The sequence below is a fragment of the Polypterus senegalus genome, chromosome 13, assembly GCF_016835505.1.
Source record: "Polypterus senegalus isolate Bchr_013 chromosome 13, ASM1683550v1, whole genome shotgun sequence".
NCBI classification, from domain to species: Eukaryota; Metazoa; Chordata; class Cladistia; order Polypteriformes; family Polypteridae; genus Polypterus; species Polypterus senegalus.
Genome location: NC_053166.1, coordinates 37,642,714 through 37,669,361, shown reverse-complemented (window position 1 = coordinate 37,669,361; position 26,648 = coordinate 37,642,714). Strand labels below are relative to the sequence as shown.

At 34.4% G+C, this 26,648-nt stretch overlaps 1 protein-coding gene across 2 annotated transcripts in view; it reads right to left on the bottom strand.

Moving 5' to 3' along the window:
- The window catches only part of larp1 (La ribonucleoprotein 1, translational regulator), a 102,280-nt gene that overhangs the window by 6,672 nt on the left and 68,960 nt on the right, over nucleotides 1-26,648 (bottom strand). For both annotated transcript variants that reach the window (XM_039776141.1, XM_039776142.1), the window contains exons 4-17: nucleotides 20,273-20,441; nucleotides 18,717-18,851; nucleotides 18,126-18,281; nucleotides 17,348-17,510; nucleotides 16,415-16,559; nucleotides 15,454-15,628; nucleotides 14,057-14,226; nucleotides 12,472-12,837; nucleotides 6,268-6,391; nucleotides 5,807-6,012; nucleotides 5,598-5,704; nucleotides 3,935-4,092; nucleotides 1,041-1,185; nucleotides 785-894 (exon numbers count right to left, since the gene is read on the bottom strand). In XM_039776141.1, the coding sequence (XP_039632075.1) occupies nucleotides 785-894; nucleotides 1,041-1,185; nucleotides 3,935-4,092; nucleotides 5,598-5,704; nucleotides 5,807-6,012; nucleotides 6,268-6,391; nucleotides 12,472-12,837; nucleotides 14,057-14,226; nucleotides 15,454-15,628; nucleotides 16,415-16,559; nucleotides 17,348-17,510; nucleotides 18,126-18,281; nucleotides 18,717-18,851; nucleotides 20,273-20,441 (2,329 nt within the window). The remainder of the gene's footprint in view (nucleotides 1-784; nucleotides 895-1,040; nucleotides 1,186-3,934; nucleotides 4,093-5,597; nucleotides 5,705-5,806; nucleotides 6,013-6,267; nucleotides 6,392-12,471; nucleotides 12,838-14,056; nucleotides 14,227-15,453; nucleotides 15,629-16,414; nucleotides 16,560-17,347; nucleotides 17,511-18,125; nucleotides 18,282-18,716; nucleotides 18,852-20,272; nucleotides 20,442-26,648) is intronic.

Genomic DNA, 26,648 nt, shown 5'->3' with positions numbered 1-26,648 from the left:
AATGACACAGCTTATTTGAGTATTGTTACTGGCCATAGACATCCCTTCATGGCCACAGTTTATTCATCTTTCCTGGCAACTTCCAGGAGGATAATGCTCCATATCACAAAGCAAAAGTCTTCTTAAATTAATCTCATGAACATCCCTACAGATTTTATTTTATTTTTTCTCCAGCCATCTGGAGTTTTTTTGTTTTTTCTGTCCCCCCTGGCCATTGAACCTTACTCTTATTCGATGTTAATGTTGATTTATTTTGTTTTATAATTGTGTCTTTCATTTTTCTATTCTTTAATATGTAAAGCACTTTGAGCTACTGTTTGTATGAAAATGTGCTATATAAATAAACGTTGTTGTTGTTGTTGATGACAACTTCCATATTTTTCCCCAGTCAGTAGACCTGAATCCAACAGAATACTTTGTGATATGGCAAAATATTAGATTCGCAGAATAAACGTGCAGATGACAAAACTGCAGAAATTGTATGATGCACAAGACAAGAATCTCAAAGAATATTTCCAGTATCTTAAGAATGATACAAAGAACTGTTTTGAGAGCAAAATGAGGACTCGCCAGTTATCGTGCTCTAAATAATTTGCTCAGTGAAGTTATATATTCATACATACACAAACATACAACAAAAGCAATATTTTATTTCTACTGTAACTCATGAAAGATAAAAGTTTTTTAATTAAAAAAAAAAACAAAAAAAACAAATGTAAACTAAATTGTTCATTATTCACTCTTGGCATCAAAAAATCCAACTACATATACACAAGAAACTTACCAGCCTCATAATCTTTAACAGTTTCTTCCTGAAAATCTTTAAATATATCAGGTCTGAATTTTCTTTCTAGACCATAGCTGTAGTATCTGAAAAGACACTCCAATCCATACCTTGTAGATTTATAAAAAAAAAATACATTAAAATATATTTTTTCGAACAGAAATTCATCAGCACGATTTATGTACAGTAAAATTGATTATTTAGAATTAAATATATTTAATGAATTCTTTATCTAAATATTTTATATTTAATTTACCTGTAACCCTCTTTTCCATCCTCAACTGCAAGGTACCTAAATTCTTCATACATCTTTCTGTTAAAGTGATCCCGTAAGAAAAAGGACCAAAACCTAAATAATGTGTTCATTTCTTGTGATTGACCAATTCCCAGTCTCTTTCGTTCTGGAAGAGAACAGACACACTTGCTTAGAAGACAATTCCAATAGTAGCAGGAAATTTTGATAAATGGCAAACATTAAGATTACTACTTTCTTAAATTAACTGTCTAGAAATCCAAATGTCTTTAGAACATCCTCATATATGCTTTACGGACAAGATGAAAGCAAAACTGCCAATGGGTTTTATTCAGATTACTGCTAAGGAGTTAATAAACATAACGGTGTCATAACAAGAATGCTATTTCAACATATTACCGATACTTTTAGGGCCAATTTCACAGTTGATACATAGGAGGTATGTCGACCTAATATATTACACAGGTATGGAGATTATTATACTTTTCCAACACATCTTAAAGACCAGTTAAGAGTTGTGGGATATTAACTGTAATACTAATAGATTAAAATTTCCAAACATTCACCAGCATACTTAATACTTGGGAGAAGATATATTTTTGTCTCCCCGAGTCAAAATACTTTAAATACAATTAAAAACAATGTAGCAATAAGCCACACAGCAGTCTGAGTAAGTGACAGGAGTGTCCAATTACGTGAACGCGAAAGTGCAGCAATTGCCCTGACTCACTAGATTATGTAAAGGTCTGTGACTGAAAATAGTTGGGGAAAAAAAAAAAAAATTGCACATTGCAACAAGGCCTCAAGTCAACAGTAATGACGCTCGAGATGAAAATAACTGATTTTCAATATAAAAGATTGAATAGGTGGATTAGTAATTTGGTAGGTCACATTTTTTCAGCTTCTAACCTTTACAGTAATTTAGTTAGAATGCTCTCTTAAGCGGTAGCTGAAGTAACACACCTATCTTGATTGTAGTCTAGAAGATTAGAATATTATTAGCCTTTTAATTAAAGAGTAAGAAGCTGAGAAAATCGAATCAGAAGAGTCAACCTGTTCAATTAGGCTAATGGCAAGAAAGGCTACTTTAATGAATTCAGACCTTTTAATTTTGTCCTTTAATGAAAAAAATGACACTTCTTGTCTGAGTTTGGACAATGAGTGAGCATGTACTAAGTACAGTAGCTCACATTTTCAACAAGGAAAAGAAGCTACAAAGAAGAATTTGAAATTGGTACTTGGTAAACAATAGGCTTGTTAGCGTAACAGCAAATTTTGGCCATTTTACTTGTAAAAATTAAGCATGTTAGCCTTGCATCGTCTTTTGATAAACATCTTGTGAACATTTAATAGATTTGTGTCTTTTTAAAGATTTTTATTGTGTTTATTTTATTTTTTTTTTTTGAGTGTTATACAGTAGAAAAAGTATTGCATAATTAAAATGGTAATCTTTATAATTACATCTCAAGAAATAAAAAATGCCTAGCTGGTACATGGGGGGAATCTGTATAAATACAGTGCATGTATATTTTAACAGCCAAAAAACAGTAGTGCAATTAATATTTAAAAATTATTAAAACCTGTAAGTGGAAGTATATTTACATTTAAGCACTGTTTAAATGCCAATATCAATTGATTGTGTGAGTATATGTTTTGTTAAACAAATGGTGAAAACTACTTTTAAATTAAGCTTTGTTTCAGACAAGTACATTACTGAAGAAATTAAACAATGACAGCCTTTAATTATGAGAAGCATGTACATTTATACCATATGTATTATCTATAAATATTAATTAAAAACTATAAGGGAATTTTATTTTAGTACTTTTATAGTCACTAAATAATAAGCCTGGATAATTTAATTTTGTTAATAAATGATGAATAGGTACCAGTTTTGGTCTATATTTTAACTATCAAAGTACCAAAGTTAACACTTTAATAACAGAACTTCTACATGTCTGGTTATGCTGGAGCTTAAAGTAAAACATTTTTAAAGGAATAAAGCAGAAAAGAATTCAAAATCACCATAGGAATCGGCCCATTCAGTGACCCCTGGTCAACATAAGAAAACTGAAAAGAAACTAAAGTCTGTCCTAATCAAAATTATAAAAAGAGCTATAAAAAAATGGAAGGTTATGATCCAAAAGAATGACTAATAAAAGCATAATAATAATTAATAATTCTTTGGATTTATATAGCACTTTTTTCACTACTCTAAGCACTCAGCAATTGCAGATTAAGGGCCTTGCTGAACGGCCCAACAGAGCAGAGTCCCTGTTGGCATTTACGGGATTCGAACCGGCAACCTTCCGATTGCCAGTCAGATCCCTAGCCTCAGAGCATGAAACTGATAATGTAAAAAAAGAGAACAAAAACACCCACTCTACTAAAGTGACAGTATTAATACTATAAGCTAGGAAGAAAAATATATATATTTATTAAAAATATATATTCAGTGCACATGAGAACTAATTTAGAAATTTTCAGTGCAACAGCAACAATTAAGCAAACTTGAGATAAAAAGGTTTTTCATCAAGACCCATACAGCCAACATGATACATAAAAGCATTCTTTATAAATATTCTGTTATTGCTCTGACCCTTTTTAGTAATCCTGGAAAAGCTGTCTGTAGTTTTCATCCTTTAACATGACAAACAGCACTATAAAAATGAATATGGATCATCTATATATTTCTGTGTCACTTTTTCTTTAAAATGTTAAATAATTCTGCATGTAGTTTTCCTTCTGAAAAAAAAACTTTACCATAAAAATAAAATCTTGTATATGCAGACATTTTTCTTTCAAAATTTTAATGAAATAAAAGACTCAATAATGGCAAAGAAAAAGAAAAATAGGTCAAATCAAATTTCAAACTGTTTGGTAAATAGAATACACACCATTTAGGCAACGTCTGCGATATTTGTGATATACATGTTGCGTAAAGCCATTCTCCTTTAGAAGCTCATGTGATGGATGCTGAAACTTTGGCAAGGACTGAGGGGTGCAGCCATAGTTTCCAAGTGCAGGTGTACCTTCCGATGGGCTGGCATTTGAGCTGAAAAAAAAAAAAAAAAAAAAAGACCATTTAAAAACACTAAAAAAGTTTTAAAAGTGTTTATCAATAATATAATCAAGTTGTTTTTATGCGTTTAAACCAGTCAGTCCTGGGGACCCCCTGTGGCTGCAGGTTTTTGTTCCAATCACATTCCTAATCAGAAACAACACCTGATAACACTGATCTCATTTAATTAGCTAGTTTTTTTTCTTTTATTTAACATTTAGAAAAGCACAGCCGCATGATTTTTACATTTATAAGATATTTAGAAATATTTCTGCTTTTGCTGTAGATTTAAATGCAAAACTCTCTTTTGTTGATTTCATTATACTTTGCCCTTTCTCTGTGCAGTTTTCCCCTCTTCATTGTATCTTAACGAGCATATCAGACACCCAGGCAAAAAACATTGAATAATCAAAGGCTGCAACTACTTTAGAGTCAGACCCACTAATTAGTAAATGATGGATTAAACAAACAATTAGAACACCTGGAAAAGTAGAATGAAAATCAAGATGAAAATACTGTTAAAACGAAAATTAATACATTATTCCTATATAACTGCTTGGTACATTTTAATTTTTTTTTTTAAGCAAACTTAGTTTTCTAATTTCTATATTGTTCTCTAAACACAGAACTTTGGAAATATCAGTTCACTTAATTAGCCCAGTGGTTCAATTAAAAACAGAAGCTAGTTGAACAAAAACCTGCAGCCACAGGGGGTCCCAAGGACCGAGTTTGGGAAACACTGGTTTAAACCATCATTTATTTTATATATAGTGCCTCACATAACACTATCATAAGAAGCTATAAACATAAGAAAAACAAGCTCAGTTGTTTGTGGGATAATATCATGTGATATCTTCTCCTTGTAATTAACCATAAATTTTTTAAAACTACCAGGTGAGTTCATGATACTGATAGTCAACCTGATATTACAATTTAGTTTCTATAGTTAACTAATGTATATCAAAAGGAAACAGTTAAAAAAAAAAAATATTCAAAATGCTATAAATTCTGTGCTTCAGTCTTCCTTCATGAATTTGGAGTTGTTATACCGTAATCTAGGTCCAATAGCAAAGACTACCTTTAATATGTATATACACATGTACAACTAGTCAACAATATTCACCACCATTCATGATCAAACAGGAGCGTCCAATATTTTGTACATGCCAACATGCTGGGGGTGGGAAATCAGAAACAACATTTACGCAACGGCATTTAACACCAACAACCAGCCATTTTATATATTTAAAGTCTGTTTACCAATAGTACAAATAGCAAGTTCTAGTACATATAGCAAGTTCTAGTACATTCATTTATACAACGCATCTAATGAAGAGTATATTACTTTTAATACTGTAGTATTTTTATGTTTAAGTAATAACCATAAACGTCTTGCCATAACTTCATATTCAATTAATTTTACATGTTCACTGAGTATCAAGCATAAACTCACAGTTTAGATGACAAATTCTGAAAAAAAAAATGCTACTCTCTTTTACCTAACAGAGGCAGTTCTCGGTCGGTGCTCTCTAGAGTCCATAACCCAGCCAACGTGGCACTCCATTGGAGGATTGGAACTGTGTCTTGTTTTCCTTTTTCTTGGTGTCTAAAAGAGGGAGACACCAAAAACCCATTACAATCATTCCTGTACATAAAAAAAAAGGTGACAATACAGCAGAAATAGTAAATTCAAACCAGAAAATTTTACCTTGGCATCTACTGGCCGTCCTTCTTTAACAACTGGGTAAAACCGGGGTGTTTGAGTAGGATCTTTTAACCGTGGTGTACGAGGCGTGCGTGGTGTTCTGGCATTACGATAATTTGGAGACTCTGGCACAGTTGTTGGCAAAGATCTAGCAATGGAGGATGGCTCAGGAGCACCAAACAACTTATTGGCTAAATCATCCGTAGGTACTATTGTAATTATTAAAGGAAAAAAGGACATAGTGTAAATAATTTACATTTTATACATTTCATTAAACACTGCCTAGCAATTAGGTTTTACAACAAAATCTATTAAACAACATTATGTGAAATATTTTAATAGGCAAACAAACCTTACAAACGCAAGTTTACAGAATCATATTTACAATTTTATCTGTTGTTAAATGTTTAGTTCTCGTTTACAACTTGATGAACTGCTAGGACAAAATTAAAATTTAAACTCACTTTGTTGTAACCTTGGTGGACCTGGGGGCACTTCTTGATTTGGATCTACTGGGGGCTCTGGTGTTAAGCAATCAAATTGTTCACGGCTGATCAGATGTACCTTCTTGAAGTTTTCAACTTCTTGCTGTAAAGACACAAGACCATTATAAAAATGCAAAGAAATTACAAAAAGAATATTTGGTGCAGTTTTAATTTAAAAGTAACTACTTTCATGAAATGGCCACTCTGAAACTATTAGTCAATGCTATATTCATACATTTGTTTATACCGTTTTTAACAAAAGGTGCACAATTATACTGTTACCAATAGTAACAGACCCTCAAATTTAGTTTTATTATTTCTAATTTAATGTTTAATAAAATAGTTCAAACACAAAATAAATAGTTCTTAAAAAGAGCGCACAAGTCTGTTGACAAAATAAAAGACTATTTCTGAAAATTACCTGAGATTCAAAAACAAACATCTTTCCCAAACACCTAACAAGTCATCCAAGCTCGAAAGCCCTATTTTAGTAACTAATGTGCTTTCAAAGACTGATTGAGAGCAGGCCATGTGAACACTACATACAAAGGTTGATCCCATAATAGATTCATTCAGGAAACACACTCCCGCTGAATCCCATTCATAGGCCTGGCTAATCCAGAAACGGTCAGGTCATTATTGCTAAAGGCATAATGAAACAACAAGCCTTAAAATGTTACAGAATAGTAGAAAAGACTTGAAACCTACAGAACACAATTAAGTATCAACTAGCTTGAAAAAGAACAAGTAGACTTCAACACAAAAAGTGTTGTGTTTTGGAAGTCAAGATTATTTTATCACATAATTATGTCTAATTTAAAAACTGACAAAAAAATGGTAAATTGTATAAACAAAAGGAAATAGTTTAAATTTTTTTCACACAATTCTACTAAATCCAGCTTCACAAGGCATCACATTATTTATGGTACCTAAAATATACAATAATAAAAAACTGAAAATTAAGTCAAATAAACTGAGCTATCACTATAACAGTAATGGATTTAATGGAGAGTCATCAATGTAGGTGTGGAGAGGCACTACCTCTACTAATTTCTCTGCAGTCTAGCTCATAGAGTTCCAGATATTGAGTCAAACAAACTTGATGATAATTTATTATGAATGAATCCTTCTTAAAATCTGATAAGACTAAGCTCATTGTTTTATCAAATTATCTATACTACAAACATACAAATGGACACTTAGTTTTAAAACTCACCAATCTGACTAGAACAAAGCAGCAATCTTTCAGTTTAACAAATCAAGACTTCTGCATTTTGGAAAGTTTAACAAATCAAGACTTCTGCATTTTGGTTCATTATGTTTGTGATAAAAAATGCAGTTATTAGAATTGGTAAACACGAAATAACAGCACATTTATGAATTCAGATATCCAGGATGTAAAGGTAATATGGAACTAGGGCTACACAATGCCTTAAAAATTCCCATTATTACATCATCATTTCAACACATTGACAACACAAATATCACCAGGAAGGGGAAAGAAAGATGCTTGTGAATTCCAAATAATTAGCTGCTCTACCCAAGTAACCTGGAAAGAGGCTGAACAGGGTGGTGGGGATTTGGTGCGCAGTGTTTTAGCTTTGGAAGCAGTACATTTGTTGTCTGATAAGATTGCTGCAAGTCAGCACACATGGCTATATTCAACAGTGTTATTACTAGTATTCAAAGGTGATTTGTTCCAAGTTCATTTACAACTGTTCCAAATCATGATGCCATACTAGCATGAAACTCTAAAATCAGGTTTAAATAAATATAAGTTACTAATTATTTTTACTCATTCATCCGATTTCCAAGTGCCACATTTTTACAACTGTGAGGCGCCTAGGAACCATCTTCTAAACAAAAAAATATACAACTTGCCATGCATGACAGAAAAAAAAAAAATTTGTACTTCATTGTGTTTCATCGCAGCTTGGCTTTAGCAAATATATTATCATTTCTTATCATGGATGCAAACGACATGGCAATGTACGATGTGCAAGTAGGAAGATAACGGCACTGGCTTTTTACAAAACTGTAAAGCACTGCTTTGATATACAGTGTAATTAGTTTCATATTTATTATCTCATGTACACAAAACGATTACATCCCTATTTGTGTGTTTTAAATGGAACGAAATTACAGGCAGTACTCTGTTTAGTCAGTGTTTTGCTCCTGCACCCAATTCATTACTACTTTTACATGACCCATGGGGAGGTGATCCCCCTTGGATGTTGAAGCATGTGTATTTTAGTATATAATATTGAAGGGGGCAGTCATCTTGAATCTACGAACACCTCAAAACTCTAACATTCAATTGAAGGTTGGTGGTCCTTTCTTTTAATAATCTCCAAATAATGTCAGCTATGGTAATTAAGCACTTCAAGTTGTCAAGATGAACTAAATTACTAAAATACAGCTTGAATCAACAAATCAAACGAATGTAGGACACTACTGTGAAAAAGAAAACATTAACTTTATAAATACCTAACTTGTTCCTTCAAGTGACTTCAAAAAGTACAAAGCCAGTCTATGGGGTTTTAACATGGAATCTTGCGACTTCCAGTTCAGTTTCTAAAGTACATAAGCATAATAACTGCATACATAATTTTTTTTTTTTGGAGATAATTATGCACCAGAACATTTATTAATGAGGATTACCCTACAGAACCTGCTTATTTCATCTTGTATAAATGATCTATTACTTACGGCTAAATAAATTGGTGAATACACCTGTATTACACAATATTTATGTGTACTAGTAATTATATGCAATTGAACTTTAATTGTAAAGTTTGTTATTGCATTTTAAAGGCCAAAATGAAAACACCACCGTATATACTTGCATAAGTCAGGTCTCGAAACCCAAAAAATCGATCACAAAATCAGACCCCAACTGATGGATGGATGGATGGATACTTTATTAATCCCAAGGGGAAATTCACATAATCCAGCAGCAGTGTACTGATACAAAGAAACAATATTAAATTAAATAGTAAAAAAAAAAAAGTTAGCATTTACTCCCCCGGGTGAAATTGAAGAGTCGCATAGTGTGGGGAAGGAACGATCTCCTCAGTCTGTCAGTGGAGCAAGACAGTGACAAAAGTCTGTCGCTAAAGCTACTCCTCTGCCTGGAAATGACACTGTTCAGTGGATGCAGTGGATTATTCATGATTGACAGGAGTTTGCTTAATGCCCGTCGCTCTACCACATATGTTAAACTGTCCAACTTTACTCCTACAATAGAGCCTGCCTTCTTAACAAGTTTATCCAGGCGTGAGGCAAGAGGGCACTCGCCACAACCGTCTGGTAGAACATCTGCAGCATCTTACTGCAGATGTTGAAGGATGCCAACCTTCTCAGAAAGTATAGTCTGCTCTGACCTTTCTTACACAGAGCATCAGTATTGGCAGTCCAGTCCAATTTGTCATCCAGCTGCACTCCCAGATATTTATAGGTCTGCACCCTCTGCACACAGTCACCTCTGATGATCACAGGGTCCATGTGGGGCCTGGGCCTCCTAAAATCCACCACCAGTTCCTTGGTTTTGCTGGTGTTAATGTGTAAGTGGTTTGAGTCGCACCATTTAACAAAGTCTTTGATTAGGTTCCTGTACTCCTTCTCCTACCCACTCCTGATGCAGCACACAATAGCAGTGTCATCAGCGAACTTTTGCACGTGACAGGACTCCGAGTCATATTGGAAATCTGATGTATATATTGAACAGGACCGAAGAAAGTACAGTCCCCTGCGGCGCCCCTGTATTGCTGAACACAATGTCATACCTGCAGTTCCCAAGATGCACATATTGAGGTCTGTCTGTAAGATAGTCCACAATCCATGCCACCAGGTGTGAGTCTACTCCCATCTCTGTCAGTTTGTCTCTAAGGAGCAGAGGTTGGATGGTGTTGAAGGCGCTAGAGAAGTCCAAAAACATAATTCTTACAGCACCACTGCCTCTGTCCAGGTGGGAGAGAGATCGGTGTAGCATATAGATGATGGCATCCTCCGCTCACACCTTCTCCTGGTATGCAAACTGCAGAGGGTCGAGGGCGTGGCGGACCTGTGGCCTCAGGTGGTGAAGCAGCAGCTGCTCCATGGTCTTCATCAGATGTGACGTCAGAGCAACAGGCTGGAAGTCATTCAGCTCACTAGGACGTGATACCTTTGGGACAGGGGTGATACAAGATGTTTTCCAAAGCCTTGGGACTCTCCCCTGTTCCAGGCTCAGGTTGAAGATGCGCTGTAGAGGACTCCCCAGTTCCAACGCACATGCCTTCAGCAGTCGTGGCGATACACCATCTGGACCCGCTGCTTTGCTGGCACGAAGTCTTTTCAGCTCTCTGCTTACATGGGCTGCTGTAATTGTGGGTGGGGATGTCTCACCTATGCTGGTATCAGCAGAAGGATGGTTGGAGGATGCAGTACTCCGAGGTGAGAGCGGGTTAGGATGATCAAACCTATTAAAGAAGTTGTTCATTTGGTTTGCTCTCTCCACGTCTGTCTCGATGGCGGCACCCTACTTCGGGCTGCAGCCAGTGATAATCTTCATCCCATCCCACACATCCTTCATGCTGTTGTTCTGCAACTTCTGCTCCAGCTTTCTCCTGTACTGCTATTTCGCCGCCCTGAGCTGGACTCCGAGTTCCTTCTGCACGCGCTTGAGCTCATGCTGATCACCACCTTTAAAAGCCCTTTTCTTCTGGTTCAAAAGGCCTTTGATGTCACTTGTAATCCATGGCTTGTTGTTAGCATAGCAGCGTACTGTTCTTACTGGAACTACAATGTCCATACAGAAGTTGATGTAATCAGTTGTGCATTCAACAGCCTCTTTAATGTTCTCACTATGTGACCCCAGCAATATATCCCAGTCTGTAGTTCCAAAGCAGTCTCTCAGAGCCTGCTCTGCCTCAGGGGACCACTTCCTGAATGAGCATGTGGTTGTAGGTAGCGCCCTTACTCTTGGTTTGTATTGAGGCTGAAGCAGAACCAGGTTATGATCTGCTTTCCCAAGCTCAGGCAGCGGGGTGGCGCTGTATGCGTCTTTAACGTTTGCATATAGTAGGTCGATAGTCCCGTTTCCCCGGGTGTTACAATCCACATACTGGGAGAAGGCAGGTAATGTTTTGTCCAGCGTTACATGGTTAATGTCTCCAGCGATTAGCACAAATGCCTCAGGGTGCTGCGTTTGTAACTTAGCAACTTTGGAATGGATGATGTCACTCGCTATCTCCGCGTTCGATTGAGGGGGGATGTAAACAATAACAACAATCACGTGTCCAAACTCTCTGGGCAAGTAATAGGGACGCAGACTTACGGCCAACAGTTCGATGTCCCTGCAGCAATTGGAGATTTAACGTTTACATGTCCTGGGTTGCACCACTTTGTATTGACAGAGAGCGAGTCCTCCTCCTTTTTTCTTTCCACAGGTACTTGCGTCTCTGTCCGCTCTAACTGTGCTAAACCCGGGTAGCTCCACGTTAGCTTCTGGGATGGTAGTTGTTAGCCACGTTTCACTAAAACAGAGCAAGCTGCATTCTCTGTAGGTTCTGACATTTTTCACCAGCACCCGTTCAAAAGTACAACACTTAATTATTTTTTTTTTTTCATCTTCTTGCTTCCTCCAATCTCACACCAGTTTCTCAGACACATCGAATTTTGTTGCAGTAGTGCAGTTATTAATTTTTTTCACCACTTCAACAATGTTTAAGTTAAAACCAGCTTCATATTTTCTTCTGAACGCTCCATCGTAGATAAGGGATGTTCGTATGATAAAGGAGTATGAGATACAAAAAAACACAAACAGCGCGCTCACACAGGCACAATACATAGAATAAAAAAAAAAGGCAGTGTGCTCCATGGTTACTCTCTCAGGTGGCTGTTAGCATATCATCATCTCTTGGATCAATAGCGTTAATTTTATGCATTCGACTTATATGACTGACATTATAAAATACTGGTAATTATACGGTAAAATCAAGCCTCGACTTACCTGCAGGAGAACTTAAACATGAGTATATATGGTAATTCAAAGCAAAAAGTTTCAAAAGGTATCATATTAAGACAGGCATGTCAAAAGAAACATTTAGCTTTATCACATTAAGTGACAGTCATGCATTTTCAAAATGTACAAGACATTAACAGTCTTATCACCACATAGCCATTTGATAGGCCCTACCTCACCTTGATAGTTGCATATTCAGGCTCATATGTGTCATCCCAAAGGTCTTGTTCATAGTAATACAGTCCATCATTGATAACTTTAACCAGTTCTGAAGTAAGTTTGGCCCGTGAAGTGTGGTTGCCTGTGCGGTCACCTCCTGGATGTTTGCGCAGGTAGGGGGGCGTCTGAGTAACAATTAGGATTTTATTTACATCTCTGTCATCAATCTCACAATCAGAGTCCTCATCTAACCAATCAGTGAAGGTATTTCTACGGCCATCAATCTGCTCCATTTCCTCATCAAACATGAAGTCTAATTCTTCTGGTTCATCTTGGTCCTCTTTCGGCGCTGGTTGCTGTGAAATTGGCTTTAAATCTTCTTGTTTCTGTTAAAAAGAAACAATATTCATATAACTTACAAAAATATAACTTCACAAACAAAATTTTGACATAGAATTTTAAATGAAGGCAGTAAGACAACATAAGCAACTTATTTGCATATTGAAAGCATAATGAAGTATGAAAACTATTTTTACCATTATGAATTGCTTTCCTCATCTTTATCTCCTTCGTAACTGCATGAAGATAACACGCACAGTACTATAATTTCAGTTGAACTTGTTAGCTTGGCAAGCAACAGTTAAAATAAATCCAAAATATACAAACATTGTTCATAAAAGTGCAAACAAGTGTATAGGCAGAAGGGCTCTGTGACTCATATGCCTCAAGGCGGCTTAATTTCAGACTTGCACCAAATACTGCTAAGAGAGGTTCTGGATTCTGAAAAGTGCATTAAGCAGGTTAAATAAAGCAGCAAATTTCATTCACCCATTAATTTCAAACTTCAAAAAGAAATACTGGTTCTCGTTATGTCAAAAAAAGAACATAGTATTAATTCATACAATAGATGAACTCTAAGACATATGGAAAACGAAGACAGATAACATGCTACTATACTAGACTAAGCCTTGAAATTTGAATATACCTAAAAATATGAAAACTAAAATATATATACAGTTTGTACCATACTGCTACATACATTTGGTCACTAACAAAAATGTTTTACTAAATACAATTTAGAAACAAGTTGGTAAGGAGCAAAAACAATTTAAATACATCTGTTCTAAAGTGAAAAGGATTCTATTTAGATTACATTATCGCAAAAATGTTTGCACAATCATAAGTTATGAGAAGCTAAATGCTGTGAATTGCAAGCCTTCATAAAAATTTGTTTTACTACCTTATAACTAAATAACTTCTGAACAGACTCTAATTTAAAAGAGATATCCTACAGCTCAATCATTCCCAGGTAATTGAGAAATTGTCAAATATTTGTATATTTACTGAAATTTATACACTTAAGCTTCATTTGCCACTTTCTTCACAAGTCACTGTTTTCTGTAGTATTTGCTCAGACAACTGAAAACTTAAAAGAAAACCACAAAAACAGTATACTACTGCACAAAACCTTTTACAGAAATGTTGGGATCGTTAATGATAGTATACTCAAGTTCACTTCTTAAAATTTCATGCTTCATTTGATGCTGTTGTAATATGACTAAACAGTTTTTAAAAAAATCCATGCTTATTTAAAGGCATTATTACTTTAGGTCTAGCAGGTGATGGTCTAGGCCGTTTCTTGACTTCTATCCAAGTATCAGAATCCAAGTCAGGAAGACTTGCAGAAAGACCCTTGGGCATGGTTTTCAAGTTGCTTGCTTCCTCACTCTTGGATTCCTCCGGAGTAATAGCTCTTGGAGATCCAGGTGCAGACTCTTCAATTAAAGAAAAGCAGGATTAAGGAGCATAAACATACAGATAGACCCTGTGAAAACATTATAAAATACAAATGACTGGCTATAAAAAGAACAATGGTGATAATTCGCAATATGGCAGTGAGTGATCTTTATGTAAAAAGAGAGGCAAGAGGCTTGAGACTCCATTGATAAGAACATATATAATTGCTTTGCTTTTACTCCATTTTAATTAGCATGAGTAATAAAATACATTTTCTGCATAATACCCAACAAATCTATAATTCAATATCTCAAACACCAAAGTACATAAAAAAAATAATCTGAAATCACTCCATGGCACTGTTATTTATCTACTTTAAACAGCAGAAAGGAAAGTTATGACTTCAAAAGAAACTACTTATTTTTAACTAGGCACTTACTCAACCTGCTGCACTGCCCTTTGAGCTTTTGGACAAATATTAAGGTAATGCAAAAAACATTTTACATAGGGATTTCTTTCTGGAGCAATAAATGCTTCTACGTTTTATTCACTAAAATCAGCCACATCAATTGGTTCAGCAGCAACTCTTGCATGTACAAATAAAAACAAAATAATAACCTAAAACTGGTTTGTGTACAATAATGTCTAATTAAAAAAAAAAATGAACTAATGGCATGTGACAGTGCTTCCATTAAACACTTACCCATGTATTAGATAAACTTAGATTACAAAAAATACAGCTTTGTAACTGTCATGCAAGCAATGTGGCATAGTGGCTAAGGCTCTAAATTTCAAGTGGGTTCAAATCTCACTACGAGCAAGTCACTTCACTTGCCTGACTTCCAATTGGTAAAAGGGAGCTTCAAAACAAATTGTCTTTCTCAAATGTTACAGCATCAGCCAAAAAAGAAATCGATCACACAAGGATAATTAATTTTATTTGAAAAGATGCCGTTTTTTTGAGTGATAAAAGATTTATCATGCCTGCACAAACCGAATTTTAACGTCAGATACAACACTGAATACACATTATTTTCCTAAACAGTGATGTAAAGTTCTATGCCAAATGTTTTTTTTCTTAACTGTTGCATGCAAAAGGCACACTGAAGTCAGCAAGAATAAACCTGTACAAGTACTAATATGTGTTACTTTAACAAAGTGATCAGCTGTAAAACAAGCTTCACATCACCATACTATAACAGTTTGATCAAGATTTCCCAAATCAAGGGAATGATGTGCCTTCATTTTTTGAGCTCTAAATGTACCTGTTTGTTTCTCAGAGGATTGTCTGGGCACAAATTCTGGGCAATTGATAAGTTGTGAGAAATCCGTCTGTGTATGATCAGGAACAGACAGGCTAGGCAATGGCCATTTTTCTGGTTCCTTTCTTGTACGAATCTTCAGGTTCACTATCTCCACCTCTTTGCTGTCTTTCAACGCCTGTATAAAATCATATTCAGAAAAGCAAGGTATTTTTATGCTCACATAAAAAATAAGCACAAATTAACTGTGGCCTAAATTTAAATCAAAGATTAAAATGTTATATTGAATATTCCAGAAAGTCATAAACTGAACATAACTTTTGTAAACTGATTTATACACAATTATAGGCAAAAAATTAAATACACATATTCTTAAATAATACAATAAAAGTACTTTCCTGTGTTTAGTAAACAGTAAAATTAAGAATACAGAACAAGACAAGGACCTAAAAAAATGGCAAGATAATAGACAACACTGTATAATGGTACCTGCCAAAACAAATCTGAAAGACACAAGGGGTTTTAAATATGTACCTACCATTAAAATGTTACATCAGTAAAAATTCTTTTGACAATGAGATGATCGTATTATCCCATCATATACAACTAAAATATTGCTTACAAATAACTGAACAATGTCTAAAAATGTTAAGACTAAATATCTGTTCTCTCCCTCTCTCTGCTTGTTTCATTTTTCTTGGTTCACCCAGATGGGCCAGTTTCTTTCCAAGTATTTAAAAACCAGAAGCCCTTCCTGAAGCCAAGTTCAAAAATTTAGCTTTTATAAGTCACAGAAGGGACAGGGACCTTAACCTAATCCCAAATCAAAGGGATTTTATAATTTATTTATTTTTAATGCTGTGAAAAGAACACACTTGTCAGCTTCAAGTAAACTTAAACAGCACCTGAATATCAACAAGATTACACATCTCGGGTAAAATATTTGTATCACAGACAAACTTACCTGAACAATAAGGTTGACATCTGTGGTCAGTGCCTGGACTCTGTGGAAACTGGCAATTAATGAAATTGGAAGAAAACCCTCTGAATCCATTTTTCTTCGTAGAAAAAAGTCCCTTTGCAAATTGTCAATGCTGAAGTAGTATTCTCTGAAAAAGCAGAATCACAAGTATTTCAAAGAATTAAAAACAAATACCAATACAAAATAAGTCAATGGTCCAGATATTGATATAACCCAAGAAAAAACTGTACATGTTAATAAATGGAAAATACAGTATATTAATAACATCTAAAATTTTAAAAATTTATGAAGATGTAAGTAGTTACTGTTCATGTCCAAACAAGCAGAATCTATGGAGGAGTATTATGGTTTGTTTGGCATGGATTTACACAGCACATACTTATGATATGTAATGTGCTGAATACAGGCATTATTAAGCTATAAAAGAGATATTATTGTCTTATGAGAACTAAAGGCAGTTTGTACATGATAAGTAAGTCACAAAGCCTCCATCATACATACAGCTGTGTTTAAGGGACCTATTTTATAATGGGATTGTTACCAACTTGAAACCATTATCAACATTAACACTTATTCCTTGCAACAATTTAGCAATACTCAAGCATTCATCCCTTTAAAACAGTATAAGCTAGGCATTTAATGAAACTACAAAAAAGAAAATTGGAAAATGATTAATTTAACATTCACATTCTCAAATATTCACAACAGATTTAACCATAACTACAGTATATATATCTATTATGCAGGGCATGTTTTAAGCAACAAAGGCAAAAATACCAGTTTATAATGCAACACTTTAAAATAAAGAGACACAAGTCTCAGGACCAGAAGCAACTTATTTTATAACCTCTTAAATTTTAACATGAAGTAGTGGTTCTGCTTAAAAGTGTAATAATAATTAAATTCTCTGCTTACATTTGTCTCTTAATATAGTCCTTCAGCAACTCTTGATCCACAGTGTACAACTCATTGCTACTGATATTGTCATAATAGTATGTGACAGTACTGTTGTATTTCTGGTTGTACCCTCCATCTTTACCATCAAAGTTTTTATAGGCATACTGGTAATCAAAATGACCTTTAAAAAAAAAAAAAAAAGTGCATTAGTTTTATCCTTGTCTAAAACAGAAGTGTTCTTTTAAAATTTTTATATTATTGATATACATACACACACACACGTACATACACAAACAGTGGCCATAGAAAAGAATCATTCTCTTCAAAATATTCCCTTTTTTTTGCTTTACAGCCTTAAATGAAAACACAAAAAATATTTCTTTCCAGTTTTACTTACTCAATGCAACCTATAACATCTAAGTGAAAGATATCACAGCTACAGTTCAGAAAAAATATTTAAAAAAAATCAAAAACAAGATATACTGAGATTAATAAAGGATCACCTCACAATGTCAATATTTATATATATTTCTTTTACACTATGGAATAATGTATATTCGAATTAGAAAATTTTAATAAATAATTCCAACCTAGTGTATTGGTATAACATCAGTAAAAGAACACTTAGCCAAGGTCTATGAAACATTCTGATAGCTGCAAGAACATTTTGCATTATAAAATATAGAAAAAACAAATATGTTAAATAATCAGTGACTAGAAGACATTAAATAAAAACAACAATTATCAAGCTTGTTTTGTAGCCATCTTCAAGTTGTCCGCCACATGCCTAACTAACCTCTTCCAGCACCCCTGCCACGACCCCTTCCTCTGCCTCTCCCTCGTCCTCTTCCTCTATATCCTCCTCGGAAAGGTGCCCCCTCACTTTTTACGCTGGAAACTTCATCATGATCATCTCTCCACTCGCGTTCGTGCTTGGTAGTAGTTTGCCAGTCTACAGATGTAAATAAGGAAAGAATTCAGTACCTATCAGCTAACAAATATTTAACCTAATGCTGAAAATCAGAATATTGGAGACTCATATGTTATATCAAAACTTATTAACAACTTCCTGGCATACTTATTAAAAACACACAGGATCAAGCTTCAAATGAATCAAAATTTGTATTCTCAATAAAATAAAACAAAGCCAGCTTCATTTATTTAGTTCATATTTTAGTAATACACTTCTGCAATTATAAATTAATTTCTATAGGTTAAATACAATTTAAGTAATTTGGTTACAGCTCTGTGTACATCTTCATAAAACATATATAGATATAATTGAAGATTTCAGTAAAAAGCATTTAAAATTACACAAACACACATTTTTAATAAGATATTTAGAGATAAAAAGCTGAAAAGGGGAAAAAGCACAGAAAGTACTAACCTCTCAAATCATTCCTACTGTTTGAAGGCAGTCTGTTTGTTTCATTCTGACGACTGTTGTTTCTGGATGCTGATCTTTCTCTTGGACCTTCCGATTTGACTTCAATTGGAAATGGTACCCACTTATGCTTATTTCCTAATAATGAAGAAGGAGTAAAAACATAAAGCAAAATAAACAATACTCATTTTCTCACCTCCTAATTTCAGCACCCACTGTTTTCCTGGTCAAGGTCTCAAAACCCCCCCATGTTTACACCAGCAGCACTTGGTTCAGCACCCAACACTGGACTTGACACCAATCAATAATAGGCCAAAGGTACATTTCAAATCAACAATTTGAATAAAACTAGGATTGTCTTGGAAAATTTACCAAAATAAATATTACATGAGGCATGGACTTATTTTGCCATTAGCATGTAAAATTAAAAATAAACAATTAACCAAATTGGTTTCAAATAATTTTTTAGATGGTCAGGAGTGAATTATTGCATTCTAATCACACTCAGTTCTACTAATGAAATCCAATAAAAAAATCTAAAATATTATGAAATATCTTACTTCGCCACTAGATGGTGCATAGCACAAAGTTAAGTGTAAGGAGCAACCATTAATGAAGTTTTAAAACAAGAGAAGTTGTGCTCATAGGATTACATTGAAAATGTACATACACACTTGGTATGTAAAAGGTAAATTGCATGACAAAATGAAAACAGAAAGAATACTCATAAGAAAAAAAATCTGAAAATACAGATTAATCAGAAAAACAGAACATTTATATTTGCGGGTTCTTTTAAAGAAACACATTTATAACAGCACAAAGATGATATTAAAAAGGTTTTTAAAATTCATCCAATAAAGCCCATTCCATGCCCATGTGTAACAATAAAACTAAAAATACAATTTTTTCACAAATATTTTCATTGTTTTTGTCATTATTTGTTGCATATCTACAATGGATTATTAAATATCAATAAAAATCTAATCTTTTCTCTCTTGCGTTCCAATCGGTTTCATAGTCAATGTTTATTAATCCAATTTCTGGACTAATCCTAAACTCTACCATAATTCCTTCATTGGCCATTTCTCTTACTGGACTATTTAGTTTAATTTTTACTTACACCATAACCAGGAGTTGTAAAAAGTTATTTAAAGTTGATTAATTATACCTTTTCAGCACATACCTGGCCATATAACATGCTTTGTTCTTCATCTTGATCTCTTTTCCTTTATTTTTTTAATCTATGGGGCTGCCTATATTAATTTTACGACTGTTTTAAACTAAGGAAAAACACTGGACTACATTATACACTGGAGATAATATTATTTGTATCAACATAACCAAATGGTGTATTACAATTCTGACTACTTGGGTATAAATGCTTTTATGAGATTATTTATTTATTTTTTTTAACTCTGTTACTTGTGACTGAAATCCTTCATTTCATCAATACTGTGGAATAAGATATGCAAGTCAGATAAACACTAAAGAAACAATGTGTTCAAAATTTACACTTAAAAAAGTTAATAGACTAACCTCAAGATTTAAAAACATTTTACCTTTTTTCTTCTGACCATATCTCTGAGAGTCTTTATCACCATTCTTCTCCTCTCCGGAATCATCTGATTTTGCCTTTTGATTTTCCTTGCATTCTTCATCCTGTTTATCCTTTGATTCTTTTTTTGGGACAGTTTTCTTCGGCAACTGAGGTTTGCCAACTAGTGGTTGCTGAAAGCAGTTTACAAATTCAATAGTAAGATACTTCGGGAGTTTAAAAAAGGGAAATACTGCATTGCCCAAAAAAATGAAACCTTTGGGTAAAAACTCTGAAATGTTAAAGGAGGTAATTTGAATGTCTATACCCTTAAATTACTATATGCAAACTGTAATCAAATGTATCCTAATTTGCAGTCCCTTCATAAGTTGTACAAAAGACAGAGCCACCCGATCTGAAACAGTTCCTTTAAACTTAGTAAAAAATTAAGTCAATGAAAAGAACACTTGTAAAGATATAGAAATGCAAATGAAAAACACCAATAATGTAAAAATAACAGTAATTGAGCAAAAAAATAAACAAACAACAAATGAAGGACTAGCGAACCATAAAGATTAGGATTGTCAGATCAAATGTCACAATTTGAATACAATATTATAATGTATTATAAGAACATAATGATTATGTTCTTATAATTATAATAACAAACAGAAAAACTGATGTATGAATGTTAACTAATGGTTGCTTCATTTGGCTACTAGTAATTTTGGCAGTTACTCCAGGCCTGCAATGTAATATTCCTGTACATTATGGATCTGTTTTATTGTTTTTTCTTCTCTGTTTCAAGATCAGCATTTTTGTAACTTTCAGTCATTAGCTTATATTGTCTTTAGTAAAATGGACAGCCTCTGCTTCTTAAATACATCCCTTCTCAAAACATTTAGGACAGATTTAGTTTTCCCTCACATCAATACTCAATTTCCAGCACCCTTAAGGTATAGTGCTGATTCAATTCAAAATAATTCCTGAACATCAAATCCCCAATTTACTGCTGCATTTTCACTGAACTGCTAACCATCCACCACACCAATCAAAAGCTTGTTCATTCCATCATCAATAAAAATAGGAAAATGTAAAATTTTTGATTTTATTTTTATTTTTACTGTAGCTTTAAAATTAGCACTTTAAAGTGCCTTTTGGCATTAGCAATGCTCATTTAGCTACCTCATCTGTTGGTTTATGACATGACACACATTGCTTAAAACAATGATATGATTTAAAAAATATACTGGTTATTACTGTAAAGTGGGGGGGAACAAAGAAACTCTGCTTAGCCACCTGTATTACATTTTTGTTTTAACAGGAATGGGAGGAAAAAAAAAAATTTAATTCCATCTGCTTTGCATTGATTGTCTGCTCCAGTGGGCAACACTCAAATGGCGTGAACAGAAATATCAAGTCAAACCTGGTCCAGCATACCTAATCTTTTACTGAAAATGAACACCTTTGAGCAATCTCAAGTGAGTATCTACATTTTTGTGTACAAACTACACTTTTCCTTGATCACATGATTTTGTGCCCAGTGACACAAAATTTCACAAATCTCATGAGGGATGTAAAGGACTGTGCTTTCAAATGCATGCTGCAAGCAAAAAGTAAACAATATGAATTATTTAAAAAGTAAATATGGTACAAACAAATATGCAGTACACAATATTTAGGCTACATTAAAATATATTTGAATAATTACTTTGTTTTAAGTTCAATATTCAAATTTTAATTTCTGGCTAACTTGACAGCCCTAGTACAGAATGGTTATTTTAGCAAATTATTAATAATTATCACACCTAGATTATGTAACTGAGGTAAAAAAAAAAAAAAGTTACCAAATGTAACTATTTTTTTTTTTTTATTTATTTTTTATTTGTATTAATTTTATTACACTCCATACAAAGCAATCAAGTTTTTACAAAAAAAAATAGAGTTAAGAACAGATCGATCCCCACCCTTGAGAGAGAGAGCAAGCCAAACGGGTAAAACTTAAGACTTGTAAACATACCTAAATTAATAAATTCTCTGTGCTTTATGAACTTATTTTAAAATATTACTGATTAGATCCTGCCATGTTTTGAAAAAGTCTGTAGATCCTCTAACTGAGTATTTGATTTTTCCAATTTCAAATAATATAAACACATCAGTTTCCCACTGACTTAAAAGAGGAGAGTTTGGATTCTTCCAGTTTATCAGAATAAGTCTGCGTGCCAAAGTGTAGTGAATGCAATCACAATTTGTTTGTCTTTCTCCACTTTAAGCCCTCTGGAAGAACCCCAAACACAGCTGTTAATGGGTTAGGAGGGATTGTGAGTCCAAGGCTGTCTGAAGGTAATTAAAATTTTTGTCCAGAATAATGTTAATTTGGTGCAGGCCCAGAACATGTGACCTAGTGAGGCTGGAACTAATTTGCAGCGTTCACAGGTTGGATCATGCCCTGGAAACATTTTGAGAGTTTTAGTCGAGACAGATGTGCTCGATATATAATTTTGAGTTGTATAATTGTATGCTTTGCATATGGAGCTCGAGTGAATTCTCTGCATTGCTACTTTCCACTCCTTTTCTGATATATTAATTGAGAGATCTTTTCCCAGTGTCCTCTTGGATCTTTGAAAGGAAGGGATTGTAAAATGATTTTATATATTGTAGAGATGGAGTCTAAGTCCTTGAGATTGAGCAATATTTTTCCAGCATGGATGAGGGTGCAAGATGAGGAAAATCTGGAAGGTTCTGTTTAACAAAGTTCCTGATTTGAAGATAGTGAAAGAAATGTGTAGCTGGAATGTTAAATTTGGAATGTAATTGTTCATAGGATGCAAAGACGTTGTCTATATAAAGATCTCTAAGCAAGTTAATTCCAAATTTTTTCCAGATATTAAAACTGCATATGTTTGTGAAGGTTGAAAGAGGTGGTTCTCTTGCAGAGGTGCCACAGATAGAAGCTTCTCCGTCTTAAAATGCTTTCTACATTGGTTCCAGATTCTAAGTGAGTGGAGCACAATTGGGTTATTAGTGTATTGCCGATAGCGTGTGTTTATTGGAGCACAAGCAAGGAATACAAAGAAGTACTGCAGGATTTTACTTCTATTGTGGTCCAAGCCTGTGTATGTTCTTCTATTTGTGTCCAGGTTCTTATCGCCTGTATATTTGCTGCCCAGTAATAAAACTGGAAGTTAGGTAGAGCCATGCCACCTTCTGCCTTTTGTCTTTGTAGGGTCGCTCTTTTGATGCGTGGATGTTTTGAATTCCAAATAAATGAGGTTATTGTTGAATCTAATTGCTTAAAGAATGATTTATTAATGTATATTGGGATGTTTTGAAATAAAAAAAGGAGCTTAGGAAGAATATTCATCTTAACAGTGTTAATTCTTCCAGCTAGTGTGAGATGAAGGGTTGACCATCTATGCAAGTCTTGTTTAATTTTTTCCATGCAGACGGCGAAATTTTGTTGATAAAGAGCTTTATGTTTACCCCGAGGTATTTAAACTGTTCTGCAATGATAAAAGGTAGGGTGTCTAATCTAATATTATATGCTTGAGAATTCACTGGAAAGAGTACACTTTTATTCAGATTAATTCTGAGACCAGAGATCTTTTGAAATTCTGTGAGTGCTGCTAAGACTGCAGGCACAGAATTTTCTGGGTCCGATATATACAGTACCATGTCATCTGCATATAATGAGATTTTCTGTTCCAGTCCTTCTCTGCTAATCCCCTTTATCTGATCAGTATTTCGACAATGTATTGCCAGTGGTTCAATGGCAATGCAAACAGCAGCGGTGACAAGGGGCATCCTTGTCTAGTGCCACGTTCTAGTTTAAAGTAGTCTGAGCAAATGTTATTGATGCAAACTGAAGCTTCTGGGTTAGTATACAGTAATTTAATCCATGCACAAATGTTGGGCCAAACCCAAACTTCTCCAATGTAGTAAAAAGGTATTTCCATTCAATCATGTCGAATGCTTTTTCTGCATCCAATGATAATAATATTTCTGGGGTGTTTGATTTAGTTGGTGAGTATATTACATTAAACAGGCGTCGAAGATTTGAAGATAAGTGTCGGCCCCTAATAAATCCAGTTTGGTCTTGTGATATTACGAGGGAGCACTTTCTCCATCCTTCTAGCTATGATTTTAGAGAGTATTTTAATCGTTATTCAGAAGTGAAATTGGTCTGTATGATGCACATTGTAATAAGTCCTTATTTTGTTTTGGAAAGACAGTGATTAGTGCTTGGCGAAAGGTTTGTGGAAGAGATTGGTTATCTCTGGCTTCTGTAAATGTTGCTAATAGGAGGGAGCTAGCTGAGCGGAGAATTTCTTGTAAAACTCTGCAGGGTAGCCATCAGGGCCTGCTGCTTTTCCACCTTGGAGTGACTTTATAGCATCTAGTAATTCTGATAATGCAGAGGTTTATCAAGTTCCTCCACACTAAAAGCGTCTATTTGTGGTATCTGTAATGTATCCAGAAATGCATTAGATTGTGTATTGTCTTCTTTAAACTCAGTAGTATATAGGGATTTATAGTAGTCTCTGAAAGTGTGCATTATATTTTTGTGTTCGATGATTTTATCTCCGTTCGTGTTAGTGATTACCGAGATTGCTTGCACTTCTTGCTTGTGAATTTGTTGAGCTAAAAGCTTATTAGCCTTCTCTCCATGTTCATAATAATGATGTCTGGATTTTGTAAATTAGTTGTTCAGTTTCTTTAGTTGTCAAGAGGTTTAATTCTGAATGTAGAGCCTGCCTCCTCTATGTAGAGTCTCGCTTGGTAGTCTGGCATGTTCTTCATCTATTTTAGTAATTTCGCTTTTATCTCTGCTACTTTCTTGGCTTCGGATTTATTTCTGTGGGAAAGATATGAGATAATCTGTCCTCTTAAGAAGGCCTTAAGAGTTTCCCAGAGTATTCCTGCAGAGATCTCAGGGATGTATTTGTCTCTAGAAAGAATTTGATTTGTTTGGATATAAATTCAGTACAATTCTCGTCAGCTAATAGAAGCGGTTGAGGCCATCTGGGGTGAGTGTATGGGGCTTAGTAATTTTAGCTCCAAGATCATAGGTGCATGGTCAGAAATAACAATAGCATCGTATTTACAAGATTTAATCTTAGGCAAGAAGTTATTGTCTATAAAGAAGTAATCAATCCTTGAGTAGCAATGATGTACTGGTGAGTAGAAAGAATATGTTCTTGAATTTGGGTTTAAAAACCTCCAGGGATCTGATAAGTTGTGATCAGTTATAAACTTTGTAATTATCTTTGCGGTGTTAGATGCCGTTCCCCCTGTGGAGGAAGTCCTATCTAAAAGTGGATTTAGAACACAATTAAAGTCCCCAGCCATTATAACTTTATGAGTGTTCAGATTGGGAATGGATGCAAATAAATTTTGTATAAATTCCTTATCATCAACATTAGGTGCATAAACATTTATCAAAATCATTTTACAGTTAGATAAGTCTCCCATGACCATTACATATCTCCCTTCAGGATCCAATACTACATCTGATGCTACAAATGGTACTGTTCTATGTATGAGAATTCCCACACCTCTAGTTTTCTTTGTAAAACTAGAATGGAACATTTGGCCAGTCCAGTCTTTTGCAGCGGAACTGATCCTTGCTTAGTAAGTGGGTTTCCTGTAAAAATACTATTTTAGCATTTAGACCTGTTAGGTGAGAAGTACTTTCTTTCTCTTTAATTCGTGATTCAGGCCTTTAACATTCCAGCTTACGAAGTTAACTGTCCCATCATGGAGACACTGATTCTGAGTTTTTGATGTCATTTTATAGTCTTAACTGGAAGTGAGATAGTTTAGGTCTTAATTTCCTATTTCCCCAAGAGTTGTTGCCATGCAGCTTATTATTACGTTGATAGTTATAATTATAAAGATTGAGATGATAGATTAGGTATAGATCAAGCCTGCTCTCTTTCTCTTCCCCCCTTAACCCCCACCCTCCCTTTTTGCCTCCCCAGTGAGGCTAAAACCCACTTCACATAGTCCCAGTCCTCTGACATACCCAGAGACAGAGCACGTCCAAAGCAAAACAAGCCCCATGCAGCGCTTTAGGTTAAAAGATAGAGATATCTGTTACCAATATAGTCTTTAAAAAAAAAAAAAAAAAAAAAAAAAAAAGAATTTTGCACTTAATATATATACATATATATATATATACATATATAGTCTTCAGCAATTTTAGTGCATTAAGATGATACACCCAGATAATAAACCCGGGTGATGGTGTTAAAGATGTGTCCAAATGTGTCCAAATGTAACTTTAAAGTTAAATGAATGTGAAATGTTGGACAAGCTGTCAGTGGCATTGAATATAAAAATAAAGTCCATAATTGTCTAAAATGGATGTATTATGCAGGTTGCTCAATAGAATCTACAAA